Source organism: Hyla sarda, chromosome 12, assembly GCF_029499605.1.
Source record: "Hyla sarda isolate aHylSar1 chromosome 12, aHylSar1.hap1, whole genome shotgun sequence".
In the NCBI taxonomy this organism is placed as follows: domain Eukaryota; kingdom Metazoa; phylum Chordata; class Amphibia; order Anura; family Hylidae; genus Hyla; species Hyla sarda.
This window is the reverse complement of record NC_079200.1, coordinates 48,530,620-48,558,250: the sequence shown is the minus strand read 5'-3', so window position 1 is coordinate 48,558,250 and position 27,631 is coordinate 48,530,620. Positions and strand designations below refer to the sequence as shown.

General features: G+C 47.8%; 2 protein-coding genes and 1 pseudogene across 6 annotated transcripts; 2 read left to right on the top strand and 1 right to left on the bottom strand.

The window, feature by feature from the left end:
- Positions 1-1,290: 1,290 nt before the first annotated feature.
- Positions 1,291-10,747, bottom strand: LOC130296703 (trafficking protein particle complex subunit 5-like; annotated as a pseudogene).
- LOC130296699 (uncharacterized) lies at positions 9,703-27,072 on the top strand. Of its 5 annotated transcripts, none has more exons than XR_008849259.1 (3): positions 9,703-10,444; positions 10,604-10,805; positions 26,933-27,040. XR_008849259.1 is itself a non-coding variant. In XM_056548523.1 (2 exons), exons 1-2 carry the CDS (start codon positions 9,776-9,778, stop codon positions 18,350-18,352), a joined length of 693 nt encoding a protein of 230 aa, XP_056404498.1. In that variant the 5' UTR covers positions 9,704-9,775; the 3' UTR covers positions 18,353-20,144. The 5 variants fall into 5 exon arrangements, 1 of the variants encoding a protein (XP_056404498.1); XR_008849258.1 differs by having other exon boundaries at positions 10,615-10,805; positions 26,933-27,039; XR_008849257.1 differs by lacking the exon at positions 26,933-27,040 and adding an exon at positions 18,329-20,144 and having other exon boundaries at positions 10,615-10,805.
- LOC130296287 (protein kinase C theta type-like) lies at positions 26,823-27,631 on the top strand (the record flags this gene model as incomplete). Its single annotated transcript, XM_056547679.1, has 1 exon — positions 26,823-27,631. A coding segment is annotated over exon 1 (663 nt), but the record flags the coding sequence as incomplete, so codon positions are not given.

Below are 27,631 nucleotides of genomic sequence, written 5' to 3'. Positions count from 1 at the left end.
CGTGACCACGCCTCCGCGTGACGTCACGAAACGTTCTGCGCATGCTACAGGAGAGGTCTGGAGGAGGAGCATGTCCGTCCTACACTGTGCAGCGATATCGCTTGCATCAGGGCCGGTTTTAGGCTTAGCGTGGCCCTGGGCAAAATCAAAAGTGGGGCCACTAAAGTCATAATAGTGCACTAACCAGATTTGCAAATTTTTGGTCACTTCAAATACCATAAAAAAATATCTAAAAAGCAATTGAAAAGTCCCATCAAAACAAAAATGGTACCGATAAAAACTACAAATCACAGTGCAAAAAATTACCCTCATACATCCCCATATACAGAAAAATAAAAGTTATAGGTATCAGAATAGTAAAATTTTGTATTTTTGTATAGTTCCCCCACATTAGGTTGGCAGCATAGTTCCCCCACATTAGGATGGCAGCATAGTTCCCCAACATTAGGTTGAAGTTCCCCCACGTTAGGTTGCCAGTATACTGGTTTACTTTATTTTTATGTGTGCTTGAACATTACTGTTGCAGCGTGTGCTCCGGTCCCCGTCCCCGGACCTGAGCTTCCGCCCCCTCGGCCTTCTGCCCCTGGATCCCGGCATCTCCCGGTCAGTCACACTGACCGGGAGCCCGGGTTCCCTTGTGTCGGGGACGCGGCTGCCGTGACGGCTGGCTCCCAGTTCCACTTACCTGGCTTCCCGCTCCTTGCGGGGTCCATCTCTGCCGCGCGCGCCGCCTTCAGTAAATTTAAAGGGCCAGTGCACCGGTAATTGGTGCGCTGGTTCCTCACTTCCCCTGCCTTCCCAATAAAAGGCACCTGCCCCTTCCTACCTTTGCCGGATCTTTGTGCCCTAGTGCCTCTGAGAAAGCATTCCTATTGTGTTTATTGCCTTGCCTGTTGCCGAACCCGTTGCCAGCCTACTCGCCTGTGAACCCTTGCCGCCTGCCCTGACTTCTGCTACGTCCGACCAAGCTCCTGCCTGCTCCCTGTGTACCACGCCATATCAGCTGCCAGAGAGGTTGAGTTGCTACTGGAGGATACGACCTGGTGGTTACCGCCGCAGCAAGACCATCCCTTGCGGCGGGCTCTGGTGAAAACCAGTAACCACTTAGAACCGGTCCTCTGGTACAACCCGCGCCATCGCCTCTCTGGTCCAGAGGATCCACTACCAGTCCTGCCGGTTTGTGACAATTACTTTTGCCATATTTTGTTATACTTAAGAAAAAAAAAAAAAAAAAAGGAAGAAAAAAACTCAAAAAGTTAAGTTCTTTAATTTCACCTAAAGACACAGAAAACTATACAAGGAATGAACATAAACGGTGTCACGTTTATGTCAATAACTTATAATGCAGATGAACAGAGGAAACGTGCAGTTAGCGCCCGTCCAGTGCTTTGTCCCGCGCTATGATGGACTCGTCAAATTTGATCATCAGGGTGGTTCCTTTGTGCCAATGAGCCATCACTTTTGCCGGAAAGCCGCTGCAGGTCATCAGGGTTTCCACAGTGCTGGCTGTGAAGGAAGCACAGTTCAATGTGGTGTTCTACTTGGGGACGGAGATGTAGGAGTTGATCAGCGGGTCCTTCTCGATGTTGTAGTAGGTTTTCTCGTCGTCGTACGTCTGCTCCTGCTTGTCGGCTTCCTTACCGAACAGAGCCTTCTAGGCCAACACCTTGATGAAGAGGAGGGCGCTGATAACCTTGGTCTCCCGTTTACCGTTCTTTTCTCTCATCACCAGCTTGTCCAGGATGCGACATTTCACTTGTAGGCCCAACTCAGAGAGTTTAGCTGGCGCTCGGAGATGGAATAGACGTGTTTTTGTCAGTACTGGAACGCGAACGCACTAAAGCTCACTTCTGTCTTGGGCTGGGCCAGAGAACGTTCTGGAATAGTAGGCTTCCCTTGGCTGAAGCGCAAATCCATGACCTGAGGGAGAGATACAATGTTTTAAAGGTGACTGTCCAATATGCTTAGTTCTAACAGAATTTACAATAGACTAGGGCAGTGTTTCCCATTCAGTGTGCCTCCAGCTGTTGCAAAACTACAACTCCCAGAATGCCCGGACAGCCGAAGGCTGCTGGACGTTGTAGTTTTGCAACAGCTGGAGGAACAGTAATGGGAAACCCTGCAATAGATTGTGGCTTGACTGGCGGCTGCCGTGAGACTTTTTACAGGGCTCCTGTTGAAGGACAGATCTCCTGCTCCCGTACAGCGAGTGGTACTTTACATGTACAGAATAAGCAGTGATGCAAAAGCATCGCCGCTCACCTCCAGGCCACCAGGGCTAGGATAAGATATTTTTTGTATACCCCATGAATGTATGAAGATAGGAGCCCCCCTCTTATACATCCCCAATATGTATATAGAAGCCCCTTTCTCTTGTACACCCCCATATGGTGTCATGAACGTACATTGGATTTTTTTCGCAGCCCTTTGCTTCCAGCAGTTGTTGGCTGCACATCCCCTATCGCACAGGGGAATGTGGAGCTGAGAAACAATGGTTTTTCAAACTGTGAAAAAGAAATGGTCAGCTAATGAACAATCGAGTGAACATTTTCCGGCTGATTGCTCACCCTATTAGGCTTTGTTCGCACGGCGGGATATCCGCAATTTTGCACTCATTTTGTTTCCGTCAGAATTATGGTGGAATTTTGTCGGAAATCTGTGTTGTCAATTCTGCTTATTAAAGATTATTAGAATTGGGGTTACAGTGGTCCCTCAACATATGATGGCAATCCTTTCCAAAAGAACCATCCTTTGTTGAAACCATTGTATGTTGAGGGATCCGTGCAATGTAAAGTATAGCAAGCTGTACTCACCTGTCCCCGCCGCTCCGGACTCGTCACCGCTGCCCTGGATGTCGCCCTCCATCGCTGTTGCAGCATTCCGTGGTGTCCCCGACGCTCTGGACGTCTCTGCTTCCCCGGGATCCTCGCTCTCCGCTCTCCATCGCCGTCACTACGCACGCACGCCGCTCCTATTGGATGACAGGACAGCGTGCGCGCAAAGTGATGACGACGATGGAGAGCGCCGGCGATGGAGGGGATAGTGAAGATGACACTCCGGAGCCCCGAGGATAGGTAGGAGACCATCACCGGAGCACACGGGGCACCGTAAATGGCTATCCGGCAGCAGATGAAGCAGTCAGTGCTGCCGGATAGCTGTTTATGCGATGGCCCCGACATGCAAAAGCATCATATGTTGATGCTGCCTTCAACATGCGATGGCCTCTGAGAGGCCATCGCATGTTGAAATTATCGTATGTCGGGGCCATCGTAGGTCGGGGGGGTCACTGTATTTAGTTTAGAAAAAAGAAGGCTTAGGGGCGACCTAATAACTATGTATAAATATACAAGGGGACCGTACAGAGATCTCTCCCATGATCTATTTATACCCAGGACTGTATCTATAACAAGGGGGCATCTGCTACGTTTAGAGGAAAGAAGGTTTCTACACCAGCACAGACGGGGGTTCTTTACTGTAAGAGCAGCGAGACTGTGGAATTCTCTCCTGGAGGAGGTGGTCATGGTGAAAAAAAGAGTTCAAAAGGGGTCTGGATGCATTTTTGGAAAGTAATAACATTACAGGTTATGGATACTAGATTTATAGGGACAGAACGTTGATCCAGATATTTATTCTGATGCCATATCTGGAGTCGGGAAGGAATTTTTACCTCTAGTATGAGTTTTTTTTCCTTCCTTTGGATCAACTCAGTAGGGACTCATTAGGGTTATAGATTGAACTTGATGGACTCAGGTATTTTTTTAACCTTATGAACTATGTTACTATGCTGAAATTCAAAGCCCCATTGAGTTCAATGGGATTCTGCCATGGAATTCTGCAAAATGGGACAGCAGAAGTAAATGGGCAGTAAATTTCAGCTGAATTTACAGTGGAATTCTTCAGCAGAATTCCGAAAGGAAATTTCACCATGCGAACATAGCCTCACACAGATCAATATAGGCCTGTTTGGCCAATTATAGCCTTTTGTAATTAGGTCCCTACCCTGGGCTTTGTTCTGTATTCTACCTACTCTCTGTCATTGCTTCTCTGTATATAGTGCAATCAAGTTTGGATCATGATAGGGGTTGCAGACTGGGTATCAAAAAAAAAAAAAAAAAAAGCAGTACTCATCTCACTGATCCACTGCAGTTTCAACAATCTCTGAGTGTCCGCTGATCTTCACTTTCTGATCAAGTTTCAACACAAGTAAATGCACGTTCACCCCACTAGTGACTGAGGTGGGCCCCTGCAGCCAGTAAGTGACTGAGTGGGTATTACCTTCTGTTAAAATGGGTAGTACAGCAACAATTGGGGATTTTGAGGTAAGTGCTTTTATTTTTATTTTAAAGGGGTACTCCACTGAAGGTTTTTTTTTTTTTTTTAATCAATTGGTGCCAGAAAGTTAAACAGATTTATAAATTACTTCTGTTTAAAAATCTTGAAGCTTTCAGTACTTATCGCCTGGTGTATGCTCCACAGGAAGTTCTTTTCTTTTTGAATTTCTTTTCTGTCTGGCCACTGTCTGGCTCTCTGCGGACACCTCTGTCCATGTCAGGTACTGTCCAGAGCAGGAGATATTTGCTATGTGGATTTGTTCCTACTCTGGACAGTTCCTAAAATGGACAGAGGTGTCAGCAGAGAGCACTGTGGTCAGACAATAAGGAAATTCAAAAAGAAAAAACTTCCTGTGGAGAATACAGCAGCTGATAAGTACTGGAAGAATTAAGGTTTTCAAATTGAAGTCATTTACAAACCAGTTTAACTTTCCGGCACCAGTTGATTAAAAAAAACAATGTTTTCCATTGGAGTACCCCCTTTAACCTGTTGGGGACTAAGGGCGTAAAAGTATGCCCTTGCTCCCTGGTACTTAAGGACCAAGGGCGTACCTGAACTCCCTTGGGTATTCCGTTTACTGCCACACAATTTAATTTTCTACACTGACATGCTGGTGTTGCCCCATACTTTTCATTTTAATAAGAGATAAAAGGGAAAAAAGACACCCAAAATTTGTAATGCAATTTCTCCCGAGTTCGGAAATACCCCATATGTGGATGTAAAGTGTTCTGCGGGCGAACTACAGGGCTCAGGAGTTAGAGCGAACCATGTACATTTGAGGCCTAAACTAGTGATTTGCAGAGGGGTGGCTGCTGGTTACAAGAAAAGAAACACCCATATGTGACCCCATTTTAAAAACTACACCCCTCATGGATCATGACAAGGGGTATAGTGAGCCTTAACACCCCACAGGTGTTTGAAAAATATTCATTAAAGTTGGAAATGAAAATTAAAAAAATAAATGTCACTAAAATGCTGGTGTTACCCCAAAGCTTTCATTTTCACGAGGGGTAATAGTAAAAAAGCCCCCCAAAATTTGTAAAACCATACCCAATATGTGGATGTAAAGTGCTCTGCGTTTGCACTACAGAGTTCAGAAGGGAAGGAGAGCAATTGAACTTTAGGAGAGAGAATTTGGCTGGAATTGAAGGCTACGTGCGTTTACAAAGCCCCCATGGTGCTAGAACAGTGCCCCCCCCCCCACATGTGACCCCCATTTCGGAAACTACACCCCTCACAGAATTTAAGAAGGGGTGCAGTGAGTATTTACACCCCACTGGTGTCTGAAAGATTTTTGGAACAGTGGTCCGTGAAAATGAAACGCCAGTGGGGTGTAAAAGCTCACTGCCACCTTGTTAAGTCTGTGAGGGGTGTAGTTTTTGCCCCATGTACTGTGCCACTATGTCCCCACCAGATATGCCATTGTTCTCCCATAAACTGTACCATTATGTCCCCATGTACTGTGCCACTTTGTCCCCATAAACTGTGCCACTATGCCCCCATGAGATGTGCCATTGTGGCTCCATGACCTGTATCACTATGCCCCCATGTACTGTGCCACTATGCCCCTTATACTGTGCCATTATGCCCCCATGTACTGTGCCACTCTGACCCATATGTACTGTGCCACTATGCCCCCATGAACTGCACCACTATGCCCCCATGAACTGTGCCAATATGCCCCCAATGTACTATGCCACTATGCCCCCATGTACTGTGCCACTATGCCCCCATGAACTGCACCACTATGCCCCCATGAACTGCACCACTATGCCCCCATGTACTGTGCCACTATGTCCCCATTTACTGTGCCACTATTCCCCCATGTACTGCGCCACTATTTCCCCATGTACTGTGCCACTATTCCCCCATAAACTTTGTCACTATGACCCCCTAAAACTGTGCCACTATGTTCCCATCCACTGAGCCACTATGCCCCCATGAACTGTGCAGCTATGCCCCCATGTACTGTGCCACTATGCCCCCATTTACTGTGCCACTATTCCCCCATGTATTGTGCCCCTATTCCCCCACGTGCCACTATGCCCCCATGAACTGCACCACTATGCCCCCATGAACTGTGCAACTATGCCCCCATGTACTGTGCCACTATGCCCCAATTACTGTGCCACTATTCCCCCATGTACTGTGCCACTATTCCCCCACATACTGTGCCACTATTCCCCCATAAACTGTGCCACTATTACCCCCTAAAACTATGCCACTATGTTCCCATACACTACGCCACTATGCCCCCATGAAGTGTGCAATAGTGTTGAGCGGCATAGGCCATATTCGAATTCGCGAATATTCGCGAATATATGGACGAACATTCGTCATATATTCGCGAATATTCGCATATTCGTAATATTTTCGTTTTATTTTCGCATATGCGAACATTCGCGTGTGCGAAAATTACCATATGCGAAAATTTGCATATACAAAAATTAGCATAAGCAACAATTCGCATATGCGAATAATAGCATATGCAAATGTTCGCATATGCGAAAATTCGCACACCAGTCTCACACAGTAGTACTAGAGCCTTCTTTACACCACACAAGCTGGAAGCAGAGAGGGATGATCACTGTGATGTGTACTGTGAAAAAAAATAAAATAAAATAGAACAATATTCGGAATTACGAATATATAGCGCTATATTCGCGAGCAACACTAGTGTGCAACTATTTCCCCACAATATATGCCATTGTGCCACTATGCCTCCATGAACTGTGCCACTATGCCCCCATGTACTGTTCCACTATGCCCCTATGTACTGTGCCACTATGCCCCTATGAACTGCACCACTATGCCCCATGAACTGCACCACTATGCCCCCATGAACTGTGCCACTATGCCCCCATGTACTGTGCCACTATGCCCCTATGAACTGCACCACTATGCCCCATGAACTGCACCACTATGCCCCCATGAACTGTGCCACTATGCCCCCATGTACTGTGCCACTATGCCCCCATGTACTGTTCCACTATGCCCCATGTACTGTGCCACTATGCCCCATGTACTGTGCCACTATTCCCCCATAATTGGTGCCACTTTGACCCCCCCCTAAAACTGTGCCACTATGCCCCCATAAGATGTGCCTTTGTGCCCCTATGAACTGTACCACTATGTCCCCATGTACTGTGCCACTATGCCCCTATGAACTGTGCCCCTATGCCCGCATGTACTGTGCCACTATATCCCCATATATTGTGCCACCATGGCCCCATGAAATATGCAACTATGCCTCTATGACCTGTACCACAATGCCCCCTATGACCTGTGCCCCTATGCCCCATGTACTGTGCCACTATGCCCCTATGAACTGTGCAGTTAAATCATCATGCCGCCTGTATAACAAAAGAAGCGCTGGGCCGCCGGGCAGGGAACAGAGTGTCTTGATGACACCGATACAAGTGAATGAGGGGAGAGCTGGCTAGCGGTCTGGATGTTTGGTAGTCGCAGTCTGGATCTGGACCACGATCCGCCAGTTGGGTACCACTGCTATACATTATATCTGGTGCTGAGTGTGCAGCAGATTTACAGGAATAGTTGTAATAGGAACACATTGCTAATTAAACTTACATAGAAAACTGTGAGTGTTTTATCTACTATATACAGTACTAGCTGAATACCCGGTGTTGCCCGGTTTTTCCTTCCTAATCCTTGTTGGGGAGGAAAATAAACAAAGGAGGAAGCTTTTGACTTCATATTCTGTCCTCATATATTGTTGTCATATCCCAACCCCATATCCTGTCCTCATATCCTGACCTCCTATCCCATCATCATATCCCAACCTCATATCTCGTCCTCATATCCCGACCTCCTATCCCGAACTCTTATCCCAACCTCCTATCCCATCCTCCTATCCCGACCTCCTATCCCGACCTCCTATCTCAACCTCCTATCCTAACCTCCTATCCCGTTCTCCTATCCCAACCTCCTTTCTCAACCTCCCATCCCGACCTCCTATCCCGACCTCCTATCCTGTCCTCCTATCCCGTCCTCCTATCTTGACCTCCTATCTCGACCTCCCATCCCATCCTCCTATCTCGACCTCCTATCCCGACCTCCTATCCTGACCTCCTATCTCGACCTCCTATCTCGACCTCCTATCCCGAACTCCTATCTCGACCTCCTATCCCGACCTCCTATCCCATCCTCCTATCTCAACTCCCTATCCCGTCCTCCTTTCTCCACCTCTTATCCCGACCTCCTATTCCGACCTCTTATCTCAACCTCCTATCCTGTCTTCCTATCTAGACCTCCTATCCCGAACTCCTAACTCGTCCTCCTATCCCGTCCTCCTATCTTGACCTCCTATCTTGACCTCCTATCTCGACCTCCCATCCGTCCTCATATTCCGACCTGTAATATGTGTACCAGGTATTGAAATATCTCCAGCCCTACAGAAGTTATGAGAGAACATAAATTTCCCATTGATTTGACTGGGACTTTAAACAAAACCCCTGACCCTCACAAATGGGGGTAGTTAAGGGTTAAATTAACTATCCTATATTTTAAGTGGACATATAAGTAACATGTGACCAAGTATTATCAAAATATCTCCAGCCGTTTGGAAGTTATGCAGTAACATATATTTCCCATAGACTTGTATAGGACTTTAAACATAAACCCCACCCCTGGCAAATGGGGGTAAGTAAGGGTTAAATCACCTATCCTATGTTTGTTGTTGACATATAAGTAACATGTGTGCCAAGTTTCATGTTAATATCTTTAGCCGTTTGGAAGTTTTTGTGGAACATACATACATACACACACACACACACACACACGTTGAGTTTTATATAAATAGATTACTATACAGAGATTTATATACAGTATACTGACTATACGACCACTGTGCCAATATATACCACTTCTAGTTCCACCAACTACCCCCCCCCCCCCATGAATTATTATTGTCTTTGTTCACTTTAGACCATGACCAGGGGTATGTGACCTATACCAGGACACTAGGGGCATCTCCAGCCTTTACCAATGGAGGTGCCCAATGTCCTTGACACCTTGAGCTTGTATCCCAAGGAACATAATAGTTGCCTGAACCCATATAGTTCACCATTTGTTTCCTAACTGTGGACCTCCTGATATTGCAAAACTACAACTCCCAACAAGCCTTGCTGGGAGTTGTAATTTTGCAACATCTAGAGGTCCATAGTTTGGAGACCACTGTGGTCCATCATAAGGTCCTTTAAACTGCAGAGGGTACCAACCAAACTAAGGCAAACTCTAGATGTCTTTTATGATGCTCACATCACATTGTATAAGGTAGAGCAAGTTTATAGGGCCACTGCCTGGCATGTGCCACCTGAGGTCCATGGCCGATGACATCACCTGCACACGGCCAACTGCTGTTTACTTTCTGCTGGCGACCGACGTGACTGGACCGAGGTCTACAGGCTGAAGGAGAACTGCGGAGATGGCGTCTACTGGACATGGAGAAGATGGAGAGGAGGTGAAGAGGAAGAGAGAAGACAAGAGGAAGGAGGAAGAAGAAGGTGAAGATGGAGTCAAGAGGAGGAGAGGAGATGACGATGGAGGATCAGAGGATGAGGAGCCAACACCTGGGATGGTGTCCACTGGACATGGAGAAGATGGCGAGGAGGAGAAGAGGAAGAGGGAAGAGGAAGGCGAGGATGGAGTCAAGAGAAGGAGAGGAGACGACAATGGAGGATCGGAGGATGAGGAGCCAACACCTGGGATGGCGTCCACTGGACATGGAGAAGATGGCGAGGAGGAGAAAAGGAAGAGCAGAGGCAAGAGGAAGAGGGAAGAGGAAGGCGAGGAAGGAGTCAAGAGGAGGAGAGGAGACGGCGATGGAGGATCAGAGGATGAGGAGCCAACACCTGGGATGGCGTCCACTGGACATGGAGAAGATGGCGAGGAGAAGAGGAAGAGTGAAGGCAAGAGGAAGAGGGAAGAGGAAGGCGAGGATGGAGTCAAGAGGAGGAGAGGAGACGGCGATGGAGGATCAGAGGATGAGGAGCCAACACCTGGGAGCAGCCAAGGAACATTGGGCACCTACCCCAGACTAACGGTCAGCAGCTACCATCTTCACCAGCTCCTGGGTAGGGGCAACTTTGGCAAAGTAAGTTCTAGCTCTATCTTGTTTTCTGTTATTATCCATTTCAGGCTGGATATGTGTTGTAGGGGGAGATTGGGGGAGGGGGGGGGGGTGCAGTGTTGTTGTTAGGTGGTTTTGCTGGTACTTGTAGTCCCACAATGTATATTTTCCTGATGGCTTTAGTTTTTATGCAGACCTATAAAAGACTCCCTGAAGGGCCTACACTTGGGACTAGGTGTGAACGGATCCCTTGGGGCGCGTCCATGTACTGTGTTCTGGTAGATGGTAGATGGAAGTCGGGGTGCCCAAGATGGTAGAAAACCAGACGCAGGGAGAAGAGGAGAAGATACAATGGGGTCTTTACTTCTGGAGCAGGGTGTAAATGGTACATACATGGGGAGATTTATTGAGACCTGTGCAGAGGAAGAGCAGTGTAGTTGCCCATAGCAACCACTTTCAAAAGGCCTCTGAAAAATGAAAGAAGCCATCTGGTTGCTATGGGAACTGCACTGCTCTTCCTCTACACAGGTCTTTATAATGGGCACGGGAATACGCAATAATATAAAGTTGATTTATAAAAGTGCATATGTGCTAATATTATATCGCTTGTAATGAATAATAAAATCTCTTCACATGTAATGTCTATAGGACTCATATAAACCCAATAATAAAGTGCAAGTGCAACAAAAGAGTTCCCCTATGGCAGGGGTCTGCAACCTTTAAGACAAAAAGAGCCACTTGGACCCGTTTCCGAAGAAAAAAAAAACTGGGAGCCGCAAAACCCCCCTCCCCTCTGATGCCCTGGTTGGGATACACTGGCATACACACACAAAAGGGACTACAACTCCCAGCATGTGTTATTCAGGAGTCTTCAGTCTGTGGTATAACACCAGCATGCTGCCTCTGTAGTCTACTGGGAGTTGTAGTTCACCAACACCTCTATTGTATCTTAGTAGTCTCCTGGGAGTTATAGTTCACCAACACCTCTATTGTATCTCAGTAGTCTCCTAGGAGTTGTAGTTCACCAACACCTCTATTGTATCTTAGTAGTCTCCTGGGAGTTGTAGCTCACCAACACCTCTATTGTATCTCAGTAGCCTTCTGGGAGTTGTAGTTCACCAACACCTCTATTGTATCTCAGTAGTCTCCTGGGAGTTGTAGTTCACCAACACCTCTATTGTATCTCAGTAGTCTCCTGGGAGTTGTAGTTCACCAACACCTCTATTGTATCTCAATAGCCTCCTGGGAGTTGTAGTTCACCAACACCTCTATTGTATCTGAGTAGTCTCCTGGAAGTTGTAGTTCACCAACATCTCTATTGTATCTTAGTAGTCTCCTGGGAGTTGTAGTTCACCAACACCTCTATTGTATCTCAGTAGTCTCCTGGGAGTTGTAGTTCACCAACACCTCTATTGTATCTCAGTAGTCTCCTGGGAGTTGTAGTTCACCAACACCTCTATTGTATCTCAGTAGTCTCCTGGGAGTTGTAGTTCACCAACACCTCTATTGTATCTTAGTAGTCTCCTGGGAGTTGTAGTTCACCAACACCTCTATTATATCAGTAATCTCCAGGGAGTTGCAGTTCATACACCAGTGTTTCCCAACCAGGGTGCCTCCAGATGTTGCAAAACTACTACTACCACCAGCATTCCCTGGTTGGGAAACACTGGCATACACACACATAAGAGGGACTACAACTCCCAGCATGTGTTATTCAGCAGTCCCTGTCCCCCCATCATTCCCAGTATGATATTTATTCCCCTGCAGTCTTTACATCCCCAGCCTGTGTAATATGTCTCCTCACACATAGAAATCTTCCCCAGCCCCTGCAGTGCAGTATGTCTCCTCTCCCCTCACCAGCTCTGTGTTTCCCCTGTGCAAACATGAAACCTCCCCATGAAAACTTAGGTCCTGTGTGTACAGAGCTGGGGGAGGGGAGGAGCTTTTCCCCTGTGAAAACATGAAACCTCCCTGTGAAAAATGAGGTCCTGTGTGTACAGAGAAGGGGGAGGGAGGAGCTGTGTCCGTCCCCGCTCTCCCACTGTCTCCTTGTATTATGCAGAGCTGCGCTCTCGCGCTCTCAATCCTCCGTGAGGGGGCGTGGCTTCATTATCTGCAGCCTTGCGGTGAAAAAATCAAACCCATGGCTCTGCCCTCGATCCTCTCCACTGTAGCTTCGGAAAACTTGCCCCTCCCTTTTTCACCTCACACCGGGTTGCCGACCCCTGCCCTATGGGATTACGGTTCTCTATTCATTATTGTCTATTTTTGCCATATATCACTGTATGCTCTGTTGTATTTGCTTTTTTTTGCACATTTTCTTTCTTTTCTGCATTACTTGGAGGTCAGATGGTACTTATTACATATATTTTGCCTTTGTTTTCCCTGCCCCTGGTTGAACCCTTTTGTAGTCCAATGAAATTGAGCTAACTGGCCTGGATATTCCTGGGGGTAGACTGAGGAAAACCTGTAGGATCCCAACACCATTTACTTTGTATGGCCCCTCCCCACACCACTTACTTTATATGGCCCCTCCCCACACCACTTACTTTATATGGCCCCTCCCCACACCCCTTACTTTATATGTCCTATCCCCACACCACTTACTTTATATGACCTATCCCCACACCACTTACTTTATATGGCCCAAAAATAGGACTGGGACCAAAAATAGGCCCGCATTTTAAAATAAGCAGCCCATTTTTATGGTGGACGTAAGACTGCTGGGACCCCAACCAATCCCCTCGGTTCAAGTGGCTCTCCAGCTGTTGCTAAGCTGTAACTCCCATCATGTCTGAAGAGACTCAGGAATTAAGGAAGTTGCTGTTTTGAAACAGCTGGAGAGCCACAGAATGGGGCACAGTGTCACTCATCATCACTGTGGAACTTACAAGTGACTTCAGCTGATGGGACAGTCAGGAGAATACAATATGATATCAGTGACCTGAGTGATGTCTTCTCTGTTGTCTTTCCTTTCCTTCTTTATCTGGTCCAGACGCCAGGAATTCCTCCAGCTCCATCTTCTCTGCAGAGTCTGACGCCCGGACATCATTGGCTCCTCACATTGTCAGCAGATCTCTGTATAAAGACAATGGGGGAGATTTATCAAAACCTGTGCAGAGGAAGAGTGGTGCAGTTGCCCATGGCAACCAATCAGCCTGCTTCTTTCATTTTTAAAGAGGCCTGTGAAAAATGAAAGAAGTGATTTGATTGGTTGCTATGGGCAACTGCACGACTTTTCCTCTACACAGGTTTTGATAAATCTCCCCCAATATTCATTATAACACATTATAATTCTGCCAAATACCGTGCAACCTGAATATAAAACTGCCACGCACTGTACCCTCTAAAGATATTATTGCCACACACTGTACCCACTGAATATAATACTGCTTACCACTGTACCCTCTAAATATATTATTGGAACACACTGTACCCCCTGAATATAATACTGCCACACACTGTACCCCCTGAACATAATACTGTCTACCACTGCACCCTCTAAATATATTATTGCAACACACTGTACCCCTGAATATAATAATGCCTACCACTGTACCCTCTAAATATATTATTGCAACACACTGTACCCCCTGAATGTAATACTGCCACACACTGTACCCCCTGAATATAATACTGCCTACCACTGTACCCTCTAAATATATTATTGCAACACACTGTTCCCCCTGAATATAATACTGTTACAACCTGTACCCCTGAATATAATACTGCCACACACTGTACCCTCTAAATATATTATTGCCACACACTGTACCCCCTGAATATAATACTGCCTACCACTGTACCCTCTAAATATATTATTGCAACACACTGTACCCCCTGAATATAATACTGCCTACCACAGCACCCTTTAAATATATTATTGTAACACACTGTACCCCCTGAATATAATACTGCCATACACTGTACCCTCTGAATATATTAGTGCAACACACTGTACCCCCTAAATATAATACTGCCTACCACTGTACCCTCTGAATATATTATTGCAACACACTGTGGCCCCTGAATATAATACTGCTATACACTGTACCCTCAAAATATATTATTGCAACACACTGTGCCCCCTGAATATAATACTGTTACAACCTGTACCCCTGAATATAATATTGCCACAAACTGTACCCTCTAAATATATTATTGGAACACACTGCACCCCCTGAATATAATACTGCCACACACTGTACCCCCTGAATATAATACTGCCTACCACTGTACCATCTAAATATATTATTGCAACACACTGTACCCCTGAATATAATAATTCCTACCACTGTACCCTCTAAATATATTATTGCAACCCACTGTACCCCCTGAATATAATACTGCCACACACTGTACCCTCTGAATATAATACTGCCACAAACTGTACCCTCTAAATATATTATTGCCACACACTCTACCCCCAGAATATAATACTGCCATACACTGTACCCCCTGAATATATTACTGCCATGCACTGTACCCTCTAAATATATTATTGCCACATACTGTAGCCCCCTTAATATAATACTGCCAAATACTGTACCTCCTGAATAGAATACTGCCACACAATGTACCCTCTAAATTTATTAATGCCACACACTGTACCCCCTGAATATAATACTGCCACACACTGTACCCTCTGAATATAATACTGCCTACCACTGTACCCTCTAAATATATTACTGCAACACACTGTACCCCCTGAATATAATACTGCCTACCACTGTACCCTCTAAATATATTAATGCAACACACTGTACCCCCTGAATATAATACTGTTACAACCTGTACCCCTGAATATAATACTGCCACACACTGTACCCTCTAAATATATTATTGCCACACACTGTACCCCCTGAATATAATACTGCCTACCACTGTACCCTCTAAATATATTATTGCCCCACACTGTACCCCCTGAATATAATACTGCCTACCACTGTACCCTCTAAATATATTATTGCAACACACTGTGCTCCCTGAATATAATACTGCCATACACTGTACCCTCAAAATACTTTATTGCAACACACTTTGCCCCCTGAATATAATACTGTTTCAACCTGTACCCCTTAATATAATACTGCCACAAACTGTACCCTCTAAATATATTATTTCCACACACTGTACCCTCCAAATATATTATTGCCACACACTCTACCCCCAGAATATAATACTGCCATACACTGTACCCCCTGAATATATTACTGCCATGCACTGTACCCTCTAAATATATTATTGCTACATACTGTAGCCCCCTTAATATAATACTGCCATACACTGTACCTCCTGAATAGAATACTGCCACACACTGTACCCTCTAAATATATTAATGCCACACACTGTACCCCTGAATATAATACTGCCACACACTGTACCCGCTGAATATAACACTGCCATACACTGTACCCCATGAATATAATACTGCCATGCACTGTACCCTCTAAATATATTATTGCCACATACTGTACCCCCTTAATATAATACTGCCATACACTGTACCTCCTGAATAGAATACAGCCACACACTGTACCCTCTAAATATATTAATGCCACACACTGTACCCCTGAATATAATACTGCCACACACTGTACCCTCTAAATATATTAATGCCACACACTGTACATCTGAACATTATACTGCCACACATTGTACCCTCTGAAAATAATGCTGCCACACACTGTACCCCCTGCATATAATACAGCCACACACTGTACCCTCTGAATATAATACTGCCACACACTGTACCCTCTGAATATAATACTGCCACACACTGTACCCTGTGAATATAATACTGCCACACACTGTACCTCCTGAACATAAAACTGCCGCACACTGTACCCTCTGAAAATAATACTGCCCCACACTTTACCCCCCGAATATAATACTGTACCTCCTGAATAGAATACTGCCACACAATGTACCATCTAAATATATTAATGCCACACACTGTACCCCTGAATATAATACTGCCACACACTGTACCCCCTGAATTTAATACTGCCACACACTGTATGTCTGAATATAATACTGCCACACATTGTACCCTCTGAAAATAATGCTGCCACACACTGTACCCCCTGCATATAATACAGCCACACACTTTCCCCTCTGAATATAATACTGCCGCACACTGTACCCACTGAATATAATACTGCCACACACTGTACCCTCTGAATATAATACTGCCACACACTGTACCTCCTGAATATAATACTGACGCACACTGTACCCTGTGAATATAATACTGCCACACACTGTACCCTCTGAATCTAATACTGCCGCACACTGTACCCTCTGAAAATAATACTGCCCCACACTTTACCCCCCGAATATAAAACTGCCATACACCGCAAACCCTTCATCAACCCCCCCCCACCCCATGCTTGGTTAGCTAATCAACCCAATGCCCTCTCTGCCACATCCTCGCTATTCTCATAACCCCATACACCCCACCCATCCTTGGCTCTTCACCCCCGCACTCCATATTATTCCCCCTCATCCTCAGTCTCATCATTGCAACCCTCCCCCCGCACCTCATCCTCAGACTCCTCATCATCATCATTGCACACCCCCCACACCCCATCCTCAGTCTCCTCATCATTCCACCCTCCTCCTCATCATCATCATTGCACCCCCCACACCCCATCCTCAGTCTTCTCATCATTCCACCCTCCTCCTCCTCATCATTGCCCCCCCCACACCCCATCCTCAGTCTCCTCATCATTCCACCCTCCTCCTCCTCATCATCATTGCACCCCCCCCAGCATCCCCTCCTCCTCATCATCGCATTCCCCCCACCCCATCCTCAGTTTCCTCATCATTGCACTCCCCCCAGCTTCCCCTCCTCCTCCTCATTATCATTGCATCCCCCAAACACCCCATCCACAGTCTCCTCATCATTGCAACCCCCCCAACACCCCATCCTCAGTTTCCTCATCATTGCAACCCCCCCAACACCCCATCCTCAGTCTCCTCATCATTGCAACACCCCAACACCCCATCCTCAGTCTCCTTATCGTTCCACCCTCCTCCTCCTCATCATCATTGCACCCCCCCAGCATCCCCTCCTCCTCATCATCGCATTCCCCCCCACCCCATCCTCAGTCTCCTCATCATTGCACGCCCCCTAGCTTCCCCTCCTCCTCCTCATTATCATTGCATCCCCCCCAACACCCCATCCTCAGTCTCCTCATCATTGCAACCGTCCCCCCCAGCACACCCCTCCACCTCATCATCATTGCAAACCCCCCTCCCCCTGGGTCCCGGTCCTCATTCTCCTGCTCATCAATATTACATCACCCCAGCATCCGAACCTCGATCTCCATACCTTCCTAGAGATTCGCGGTGCTGCAGTGTGAGGATAAGGGAAGGCTGCTGCTCATGTCACGCATTGCAGGGGTCAGAGGCTGTGACGCGTCAGAGGCTTGGTGCAGACGCGCGGTGCTCGTCTACTCCCATAAGCCCCTGTCCTTTCCATGCAACCCGGAAATTATTTTTAAAGAGCCCGCGCCTTTGCTGGTGATAGTGCTGGCAGCGGTGGGCCCAAGCCGCGCCTGAGGTCCCGGCCTGTTGCTGCAGCATGTAGCATAGTGTAGTGGCAGGGGGACCGCTCCTCAGTGGCCTTTTTGGCGGCCAGCTGGGCCTATTTTACTATAGGGGCCTGGAGCTGCAGCTCCATCAGTCCCTATGTTATTCCGGCCCTGCCCCACACCACTTACTTTATATGACCTATCCCCACACCACTTACTTTATATGGCCCATCCCCACACCACTTACTTTATATGACCGATGTCCACACCACTTACTTACATGGCCCACATGTGATACATCAAGGTGCATCCAGATGAAGTATCCTCATTGAATTTTGTTCCCTTCAATGCTGCTCTTTTACTCTTTTAGGTATCCATACATGGACCTCTATAGCTTCATTACAATCTTACAGAAACCTACTTGGATCAGGAGATGAGAACCACACTGATCCCAACCAACTCAAAGACATGTCTATTCATTTTTCAAATTATTAATAGAGTTGGGAGATAAAGTAAGTGAACCCCCTGGAATTCCCTCTATTTGTGCATTAAAGGGGTACTCCGCTACTAGACGTCTTATCTCCTATCCAAAGGATAGGGGATAAGATGTCTGATCGCGGGAGTCCCGCTGCTGAGGCTCCCTGCAATCTTCTCGCAGCAGTGGTCTTGACGTCACGCTATGCCCCCTCCATTCATGTCTATGGGAGGGGGGAATTGTCGACTGACACACCCCCTCCCATAGACATGAATTGAGGGGCCATAACGTGACATCACAAGGGGACATGGCAGTGACGTCACGATCACGGGCTCCGGCTCTGAGCGTTCTGAACAAAATGTCCCTTTAACTACTAATAAGATTTGTTCCCCAAAAATGTAAGTGAATTCTTCTGATTCAGAACAAATTACTTGTTATACCTCCGGGATGTTGTCCTGTGACTGACCATGTCCGGCTCTCCTCCTTTTGGATCATCTGTGAACAGATGTTGGAATTCTGTGTTCATATGGATCCATATGTCCTGATCCTGGCACAAGTATCTTTACTTGGAGAACTTGACCCGCTGTATTTGTAGGGATACATCCCCCATTGGTGCTTCTGGATGACGCATTCTCATCCTCTTTCTCAATGAGGATACTATTTTTCTTTCTGGATCCATCATTTCTGTAGGGATTTCTGCCCATTTTTGAGACTATTTATCATGTTGGACCCAAGAATTCCATGGTAATAATTTCATACATTTTTTGGACCATTGTTTATATTGATGGGATCCCCTTCTTTTGCCTTTTCTACTTTCCCTATTTCACAGGGACTGTAACACTAATCTGGTAATCTTTGTCCATTGAAGAAAACTGCAGTACCACAAAGTGGACTATTCTGCACAGGAATATTCATATATTGAGTGAATTTTTGAAAAATTTGATTCAGTTGATTTGCCGAATTTACTTGCAGCGAATCTGTATAAAAAAATGGCTATTTCTGGCCTACAGAGAGCCTCAAAAGGGGTGTAGAACACTTTGCCTTACAGTAACACGCATAGGGTGTGTGCTGGGTTAGTGAAATAATACTGTTATTCAGTATGACATGCAGATTAGAGGCGTCACTATTAGAATCACTGTCACATCAATAGCCTGAGAGTGTGGAGATGGAAGTGGTGTGCCCTGTCCAAGTTGCTGTTGTGGCCCACCTTCTCTTCCACAAAATTGTGCAGGACTGGTACTGCCTTCTTCGCAAAGAAATGACTGCTTGGGACTCTTCACCTCGGCTCAGCACAAGCCATCAGTTTTTTGAAAGGTGCCGAGTCCACCACTTGAAAAGGGAGGGACTGCAGCACCAGCAACTTGAACAGGAGCACATTCAGCTTCTGCGCCATTGGATTGGAGTGGGAGCATAATGTTGTCTCTTGGACATGGCTTCGCCAATGGATTGCTGGCGGAATGACTGTCTTGAAGTAGGAAGAGCAGGAGCATCTGGAGCGACATAAGATAGGTATGACACACAGCTCCCTTTGGCTGAGGTGGTGGAGCCTTGGCTGGCTGAAACAAGGAGCGGCGTGCCACTGGATGATGCAGCAGGCTGGACCACCACATCGGAGCCACCGTTCTCCATGGCCGCTTTTTTGGTGACACAGCATGTGTGTACGCAGGGCCGTGGTGCCAACATTGGGACCCTGGCCTTGCTTCACCTTCTGCCGACACATTGTCACGATGCCGGCTGGCAGGTAGTGGATCCTCTGTGCCAGAGAGGGATTGGCGTGGACCGTGCTAGAGGATCGGTTCTAAGTCACTACTGGTTTTCACCAGAGCCCGCCGCAAAGCGGGATGGTCTTGCTGCGGCGGTAGTGACCAGGTCGTATCCCCTAGCAACGGCTCAACCTCTCTGGCTGCTGAAGATAGGCGCGGTACAAGGGAGTAGACAGAAGCAAGGTCGGACGTAGCAGAAGGTCGGGGCAGGCAGCAAGGATCGTAGTCAGGGGCAACGGCAGGAGGTCTGGAACACAGGCTAGGAACACACAAGGAAACGCTTTCACTGGCACTAAGGCAACAAGATCCGGCGAGGGAGTGAAGGGGAAGTGAGGTGATATAGGGAAGTGCACAGGTGTAAACACTAATTGGAACCACTGCGCCAATCAGCGGCGCAGTGGCCCTTTAAATCGCAGAGACCCGGCGCGCGCGCGCCCTAGGGAGCGGGGCCGCGCGCGCCGGGACAGAACTGACGGAGAGCGAGTCAGGTACGGGAGCCGGGGTGCGCATCGCGAGCGGGCGCTACCCGCATCGCGAATCGCATCCCGGCCAGAGGCGGTATCGCAGCGCCCCGGGCCCGGAGCGCTGCAGTGAGAGGAGTGTAGCGAGCGCTCCGGGGAGGAGCGGGGACCCGGAGCGCTCGGCGTAACAGTACCCCCCCCCCTTGGGTCTCCCCCTCTTCTTGGAGCCTGAGAACCTGAGGACCAGACTTTTGTCCAGGATATTGTCCTCAGGTTCCCAGGACCTCTCTTCAGGACCACAACCCTCCCAATCCACTAAAAAGAAGGTTTTCCCTCTGACCTTTTTAGATGCCAAAATTTCCTTGACGGAGAAGATGTCCGAGGAGCCGGAGACAGGAGTGGGGGGAACAGATTTGGGAGAGAAACGGTTAATGATAAGTGGTTTAAGAAGAGAAACATGAAAGGCATTAGGAATACGAAGAGAAGGAGGAAGAAGAAGTTTGTAAGAGACAGGATTAATCTGGCGCAAAATCTTGAAAGGACCAAGATAGCGTGGTCCCAACTTATAGCTAGGGACACGGAAGCGGACATATTTGGCGGAGAGCCATACCTTGTCTCCAGGGGAAAAAATGGGAGGAGCTCTTCTTTTCTTATCCGCGAATCTCTTCATGCGTGAAGAAGCCTGTAAGAGAGAATTTTGGGTCTCTCTCCATATGATGGAGAGATCACGAGAAATTTCATCCACAGCGGGCAGACCAGAGGGCAAGGGGGTAGGGAGGGGGGGAAGAGGGTGACGGCCGTACACCACGAAAAACGGGGATTTGGAGGAGGATTCAGAGATTCTGAAATTATACGAGAATTCGGCCCAAGGTAGAAGATCTGCCCAGTCATCCTGGCGGGAGGAAACAAAATGTCGTAAATAGTCACCCAAGATCTGGTTAATTCTTTCTACTTGTCCATTGGATTGAGGATGGTATGCAGAAGAAAAATTTAATTTAATCTTGAGTTGTTTACAGAGAGCCCTCCAGAATTTAGACACAAATTGGACGCCTCTATCCGAGACGATCTGCGTAGGCAACCCGTGAAGACGAAAAATGTGTACAAAAAATTGTTTAGCCAACTGAGGCGCTGAAGGAAGACCAGGAAGAGGGATGAAATGTGCCATTTTGGAGAATCGATCAACGACCACCCAAATAACAGTGTTGCCATGGGATGGGGGTAAGTCAGTAATAAAATCCATACCAATCAGAGACCAAGGTTGTTCGGGAACAGGCAGAGGAAGAAGAAAACCAGCGGGCTTCTGGCGAGGAGTCTTATCCCGGGCACAGATAGTGCAGGCTCGCACAAAGTCCACCACATCAGTCTCTAGAGTCGGCCACCAATAGAAGCGAGAGATGAGTTGCACAGATTTCTTGATGCCCGCATGACCTGCGAGATGGGAGGAGTGACCCCATTTGAGGATTCCGAGGCGTTGGCGTGGAGAAACAAAGGTCTTTCCAGGTGGAGTTTGCCTGATGGAGGCTGGAGAAGTGGAAATCAGGCAGTCAGGAGGAATGATGTGTTGAGGAGAGAGTTCAATTTCAGAAGCATCTGAGGAACGAGAGAGAGCATCGGCCCTAATGTTCTTATCAGCAGGCCGAAAGTGAATTTCAAAATTAAATCGGGCAAAGAACAGAGACCACCTGGCCTGACGAGGATTCAGCCGTTGGGCAGACTCGAGGTATGAGAGGTTCTTGTGATCGGTGTAAATAATAACTGGAAATCTTGATCCCTCCAGCAGATGCCTCCATTCCTCAAGTGCTAATTTAATGGCTAGAAGCTCTCGATCCCCGATGGAGTAGTTCCTCTCCGCCGGAGAGAAGGTCCTAGAAAAAAACCCACAAGTAACAGCATGCCCGGAAGAGTTTTTTTGTAGAAGGACAGCTCCAGCTCCCACTGAGGAAGCATCAACCTCCAATAGGAAGGGTTTAGATGGGTCAGGTCTGGAGAGCACGGGAGCCGAAGAGAAGGCGGACTTGAGTCGTTTAAAGGCGTCTTCCGCTTGAGGAGGCCAAGACTTGGGATCGGCATTTTTTTTGGTTAAAGCCACAATAGGAGCCACAATGGTAGAAAAATGTGGAATAAATTGCCTGTAATAATTGGCGAACCCCAAAAAACGTTGGATGGCACGGAGTCCGGAGGGGCGTGGCCAATCTAAGACGGCAGAGAGTTTATCTGGATCCATTTGTAGTCCCTGGCCAGAGACCAAGTATCCTAGAAAAGGAAGAGATTGGCATTCAAACAGACATTTCTCAATTTTAGCATAGAGTTGATTGTCACGAAGTCTCTGAAGAACCATACGGACATGCTGGCGGTGTTCTTCTAGATTGGCCGAAAAAATTAGGATATCATCAAGATATACAACAACACAGGAGTATAACAGATCACGAAAAATTTCATTAACAAAGTCTTGGAAGACAGCAGGGGCGTTGCACAGGCCAAAGGGCATGACCAGATACTCAAAGTGTCCATCTCTGGTGTTAAATGCTGTTTTCCACTCATCCCCCTCTCTGATGCGGATGAGGTTATAGGCGCCTCTTAAGTCCAATTTAGTAAAGATGTGGGCACCTTGGAGGCGATCAAAGAGTTCAGAGATGAGGGGTAAGGGGTAGCGGTTCTTAACCGTGATTTTATTAAGTCCGCGGTAGTCAATGCAAGGACGTAGAGAGCCATCTTTTTTGGACACAAAGAAAAATCCGGCTCCGGCAGGAGAGGAGGATTTACGGATAAAGCCCTTTTTTAGATTCTCCTGGACGTATTCAGACATGGCAAGAGTCTCTGGGGCAGAGAGAGGATAAATTCTGCCCCGGGGTGGAGTAGTGCCCGGGAGGAGGTCGATAGGACAATCATAAGGCCTGTGAGGAGGTAGAGTCTCCGCTTGTTTTTTGCAGAAAACATCCGCGAAGTCCATATAGGCCTTAGGGAGACCGGTTACTGGAGGAAGCACAGAGTTACGGCAAGGGTTACTGGGAACCGGTTTTAGACAGTCCTTGGAACAAGAGGGCCCCCAACTCTTGATCTCCCCAGTGGACCAATCCAGGGTTGGGGAATGAAGTTGAAGCCAGGGAAGTCCAAGGAGAATTTCCGAGGTGCAATTGGGGAGGACCAAAAGTTCAATCCTCTCGTGATGAGATCCGATGCTCATTAGAAGGGGCTCCGTGCGGAAACGTATGGAACAGTCCAATCTTTCATTGTTTATACAATTGATGTAAAGGGGTCTGGTGAGACTGGTCACTGGGATGTTGAACCTGTTGACGAGAGAGGCCAAAATAAAATTTCCTGCAGATCCAGAGTCTAAGAAGGCCACAGAAGAGAAGGAGAAGGCAGAGGCAGACATCCGCACAGGCACAGTAAGACGTGGAGAAGCAGAGTGGACATCAAGGATTGTCTCACCTTTGTGCGGAGTCAGGGTACGTCTTTCCAGGCGGGGAGGGCGGATAGGACAATCCCTCAGGAAGTGTTCGGTACTAGCACAGTACAGGCAGAGGTTCTCCATGCGGCGTCGTGTCCTCTCTTGAGATGTCAGGCGAGACCGGTCGACCTGCATAGCCTCCACGGCGGGAGGCACAGGAACAGATTGCAGGGAACCAGAGGAGAGAGGAGCCGAGGAGAAGAAACGCCTCGTGCGAACAGAGTCCATATCTTGGCGGAGCTCCTGACGCCTTTCGGAAAAACGCATGTCAATGCGAGTGGCTAGGTGAATAAGTTCATGAAGATTAGCAGGCATTTCTCGTGCGGCCAGAACATCTTTAATGTTGCTGGATAGGCCTTTTTTAAAGGTCGCGCAGAGGGCCTCATTGTTCCAGGATAATTCAGAAGCAAGAGTACGGAATTGTACGGCATACTCGCCAACGGAAGAATTACCCTGGACCAGGTTCAACAGGGCAGTCTCAGCAGAAGAGGCTCGGGCAGGTTCCTCAAAGACACTTCGAATTTCCGAGAAGAAGGAGTGTACAGAGGCAGTGACGGAGTCATTGCGGTCCCAGAGCGGTGTGGCCCAAGCCAGGGCTTTTCCAGACAGCAGGCTGACTACGAAAGCCACCTTAGACCTTTCAGTGGGGAACTGGTCCGACATCATCTCCAAGTGTAATGAACATTGGGAAAGGAAGCCACGGCAAAGCTTAGAGTCCCCATCAAATTTATCCGGCAAGGATAGTCGTAGTCCAGAAGCGGCCACTCGCTGCGGAGGAGGTACAGGAGCTGGCGGAGGAGATGGTTGCTGGAGCTGTGGTAGTAACTGTTGTAGCATAACAGTCAGTTGAGACAGCTGTTGGCCTTGTTGCGCAATCTGTTGTGACTGCTGGGCGACCACCGTGGTGAGGTCAGCGACAACTGGCAGAGGAACTTCAGCGGGATCCATGGCCGGATCTACTGTCACGATGCCGGCTGGCAGGTAGTGGATCCTCTGTGCCAGAGAGGGATTGGCGTGGACCGTGCTAGAGGATCGGTTCTAAGTCACTACTGGTTTTCACCAGAGCCCGCCGCAAAGCGGGATGGTCTTGCTGCGGCGGTAGTGACCAGGTCGTATCCCCTAGCAACGGCTCAACCTCTCTGGCTGCTGAAGATAGGCGCGGTACAAGGGAGTAGACAGAAGCAAGGTCGGACGTAGCAGAAGGTCGGGGCAGGCAGCAAGGATCGTAGTCAGGGGCAACGGCAGGAGGTCTGGAACACAGGCTAGGAACACACAAGGAAACGCTTTCACTGGCACTAAGGCAACAAGATCCGGCGAGGGAGTGAAGGGGAAGTGAGGTGATATAGGGAAGTGCACAGGTGTAAACACTAATTGGAACCACTGCGCCAATCAGCGGCGCAGTGGCCCTTTAAATCGCAGAGACCCGGCGCGCGCGCGCCCTAGGGAGCGGGGCCGCGCGCGCCGGGACAGAACTGACGGAGAGCGAGTCAGGTACGGGAGCCGGGGTGCGCATCGCGAGCGGGCGCTACCCGCATCGCGAATCGCATCCCGGCCAGAGGCGGTATCGCAGCGCCCCGGGCCCGGAGCGCTGCAGTGAGAGGAGTGTAGCGAGCGCTCCGGGGAGGAGCGGGGACCCGGAGCGCTCGGCGTAACACACATCTTGCATATGGCCATGTAAACCTCCTCCGGATGCTTGATGAAAAACTGCCACACCGTCGAGTAGCTGATTTTCCCACCAACAGTCCCCACTGATTGACTGGTGCTGCCGCCGACTCCAGGAACCCCTGTTCCACTACCTCCCGAGAAGGTAGGCTGTCGCCTCTGTTCCATTTTCCAAGCCTCAATTCATAGATTGTTTATCTTATGTAATAAATATAAAATCTACTGTTATATATCTGCATTATAGACAGGTGCAGAGGGAATATACCTGATATTCATTTGGTCGCTTCCCCCTTTACGCATGCGCACGGGTCTTTTTCTGCCAATTAAATTGGTGAATGTTCATATCAATAGGGATGTACGTGTAATTGGCAAACTCCAACCTATTGCCTTTATATATTACATATCCTTATTTTTATTTATTTTGCCTATGTAAGGAAGCCTGAACATGTGCACCAATACATACCACTTTTGTACTTATTGTGCCCCAGCCAATTATTGCGCAAACGCATAAATGATTCCAAGTGCTGTCTGAACGTGCGTGTAATATCTTTGCAACTTTCGTATCTACTGCTTCTGTACGCCTGAATGGCAGGTTTGATACTACATCTCCACTATTAGCTGAATTGCTTTTGATTTCATCACATCGGCATCACCATTACGCACTGAATGCCCCTTGATGTCATCACACTGACCGGCGCCATCTTGCGAAGAGGATTCCGCCAGGGTTCCGCCACCAAACCTGCCAGGTATCTTATTGGCGAGCAATATGTGGAATATCACTTTATTTAATCTCCATAGAGCATCCAATAGCAAACATATAAAGACGGTAGCTTAGTTGTCCTAAGCTGATGGTCTCTGGGTGCTATACAGCAGACCCAACACTTAGTCCCCCCCACCCTTCCATCTATATCAGTTTTTCTCAAGCACGGTTCTCAAGACCCCCCCAACAGGTCATGTATTCATGATTTCTTTAGTCTTTCACAGGTGATATGACTATGGTGATGTCTTATTTACTGATCATAATTATATCACCTGTGAAAGACTAAGGAAATCCTGAAAACTTGACCTGTTGGGGGCTCTTGAGGACCGCGCTTGAGAGACACTGATCAATATCAACTTTTTGATGTCTTCTAATGAACCTCTTCTGTTTGTTTTCCTTTAGGTGGTCCTGGCATCAGTCCCTGGTCAAGACACCTACATGGCCATAAAAATCGTCAACAAAAAAGAGGACAACAAGGATACCATCAAGAGAGAGCTGCGGATACTCCTGGCGGCCCGAGACTGTCCGTTTCTATGCCACCTCTACGCCGCACATCAGTCTTTGGAGCGTGCCTACTTCATCACAGAATATCTGTCTGGCGGCAGTCTGGAGGATTTGATCAGGGTGTGCGGCTATCTGGACATCGACAACATAAGGTTCTACGCAGCAGAGATGGTATGTGGGCTCCAGTTCCTCCATGGACAGAACATCGTCCACAGAGACCTCAAGCCGGAGAACATCATGTTGGATGCAGAAGGCCACATCCGCATCATTGACCTGGGCCTGGCACAAGATGGAGTCACCGCCTCCAGTAGGATCGATGGAGTGACAGGAACATTCTACTACATGGCCCCGGAGGTGCTTCTCGGGAAGGAGTATTGTACAGCAGTTGACTGGTGGAGCCTCGGGATTGTGTTGTGCAGGATGGCAACAGGACGCTTCCCATTTTACATTGGCCACAGCAAGCAGAAGGTTTTCAGAGCCATCACCAGAAAGGAGCCGAAATTTCCACCCGGGCTGGATGCTGCTATTGAACATCTCATCACTCAACTGCTACGCAAGAATCCGGACAAGCGCCTGGGGGTGCGAAGAAACATCCGA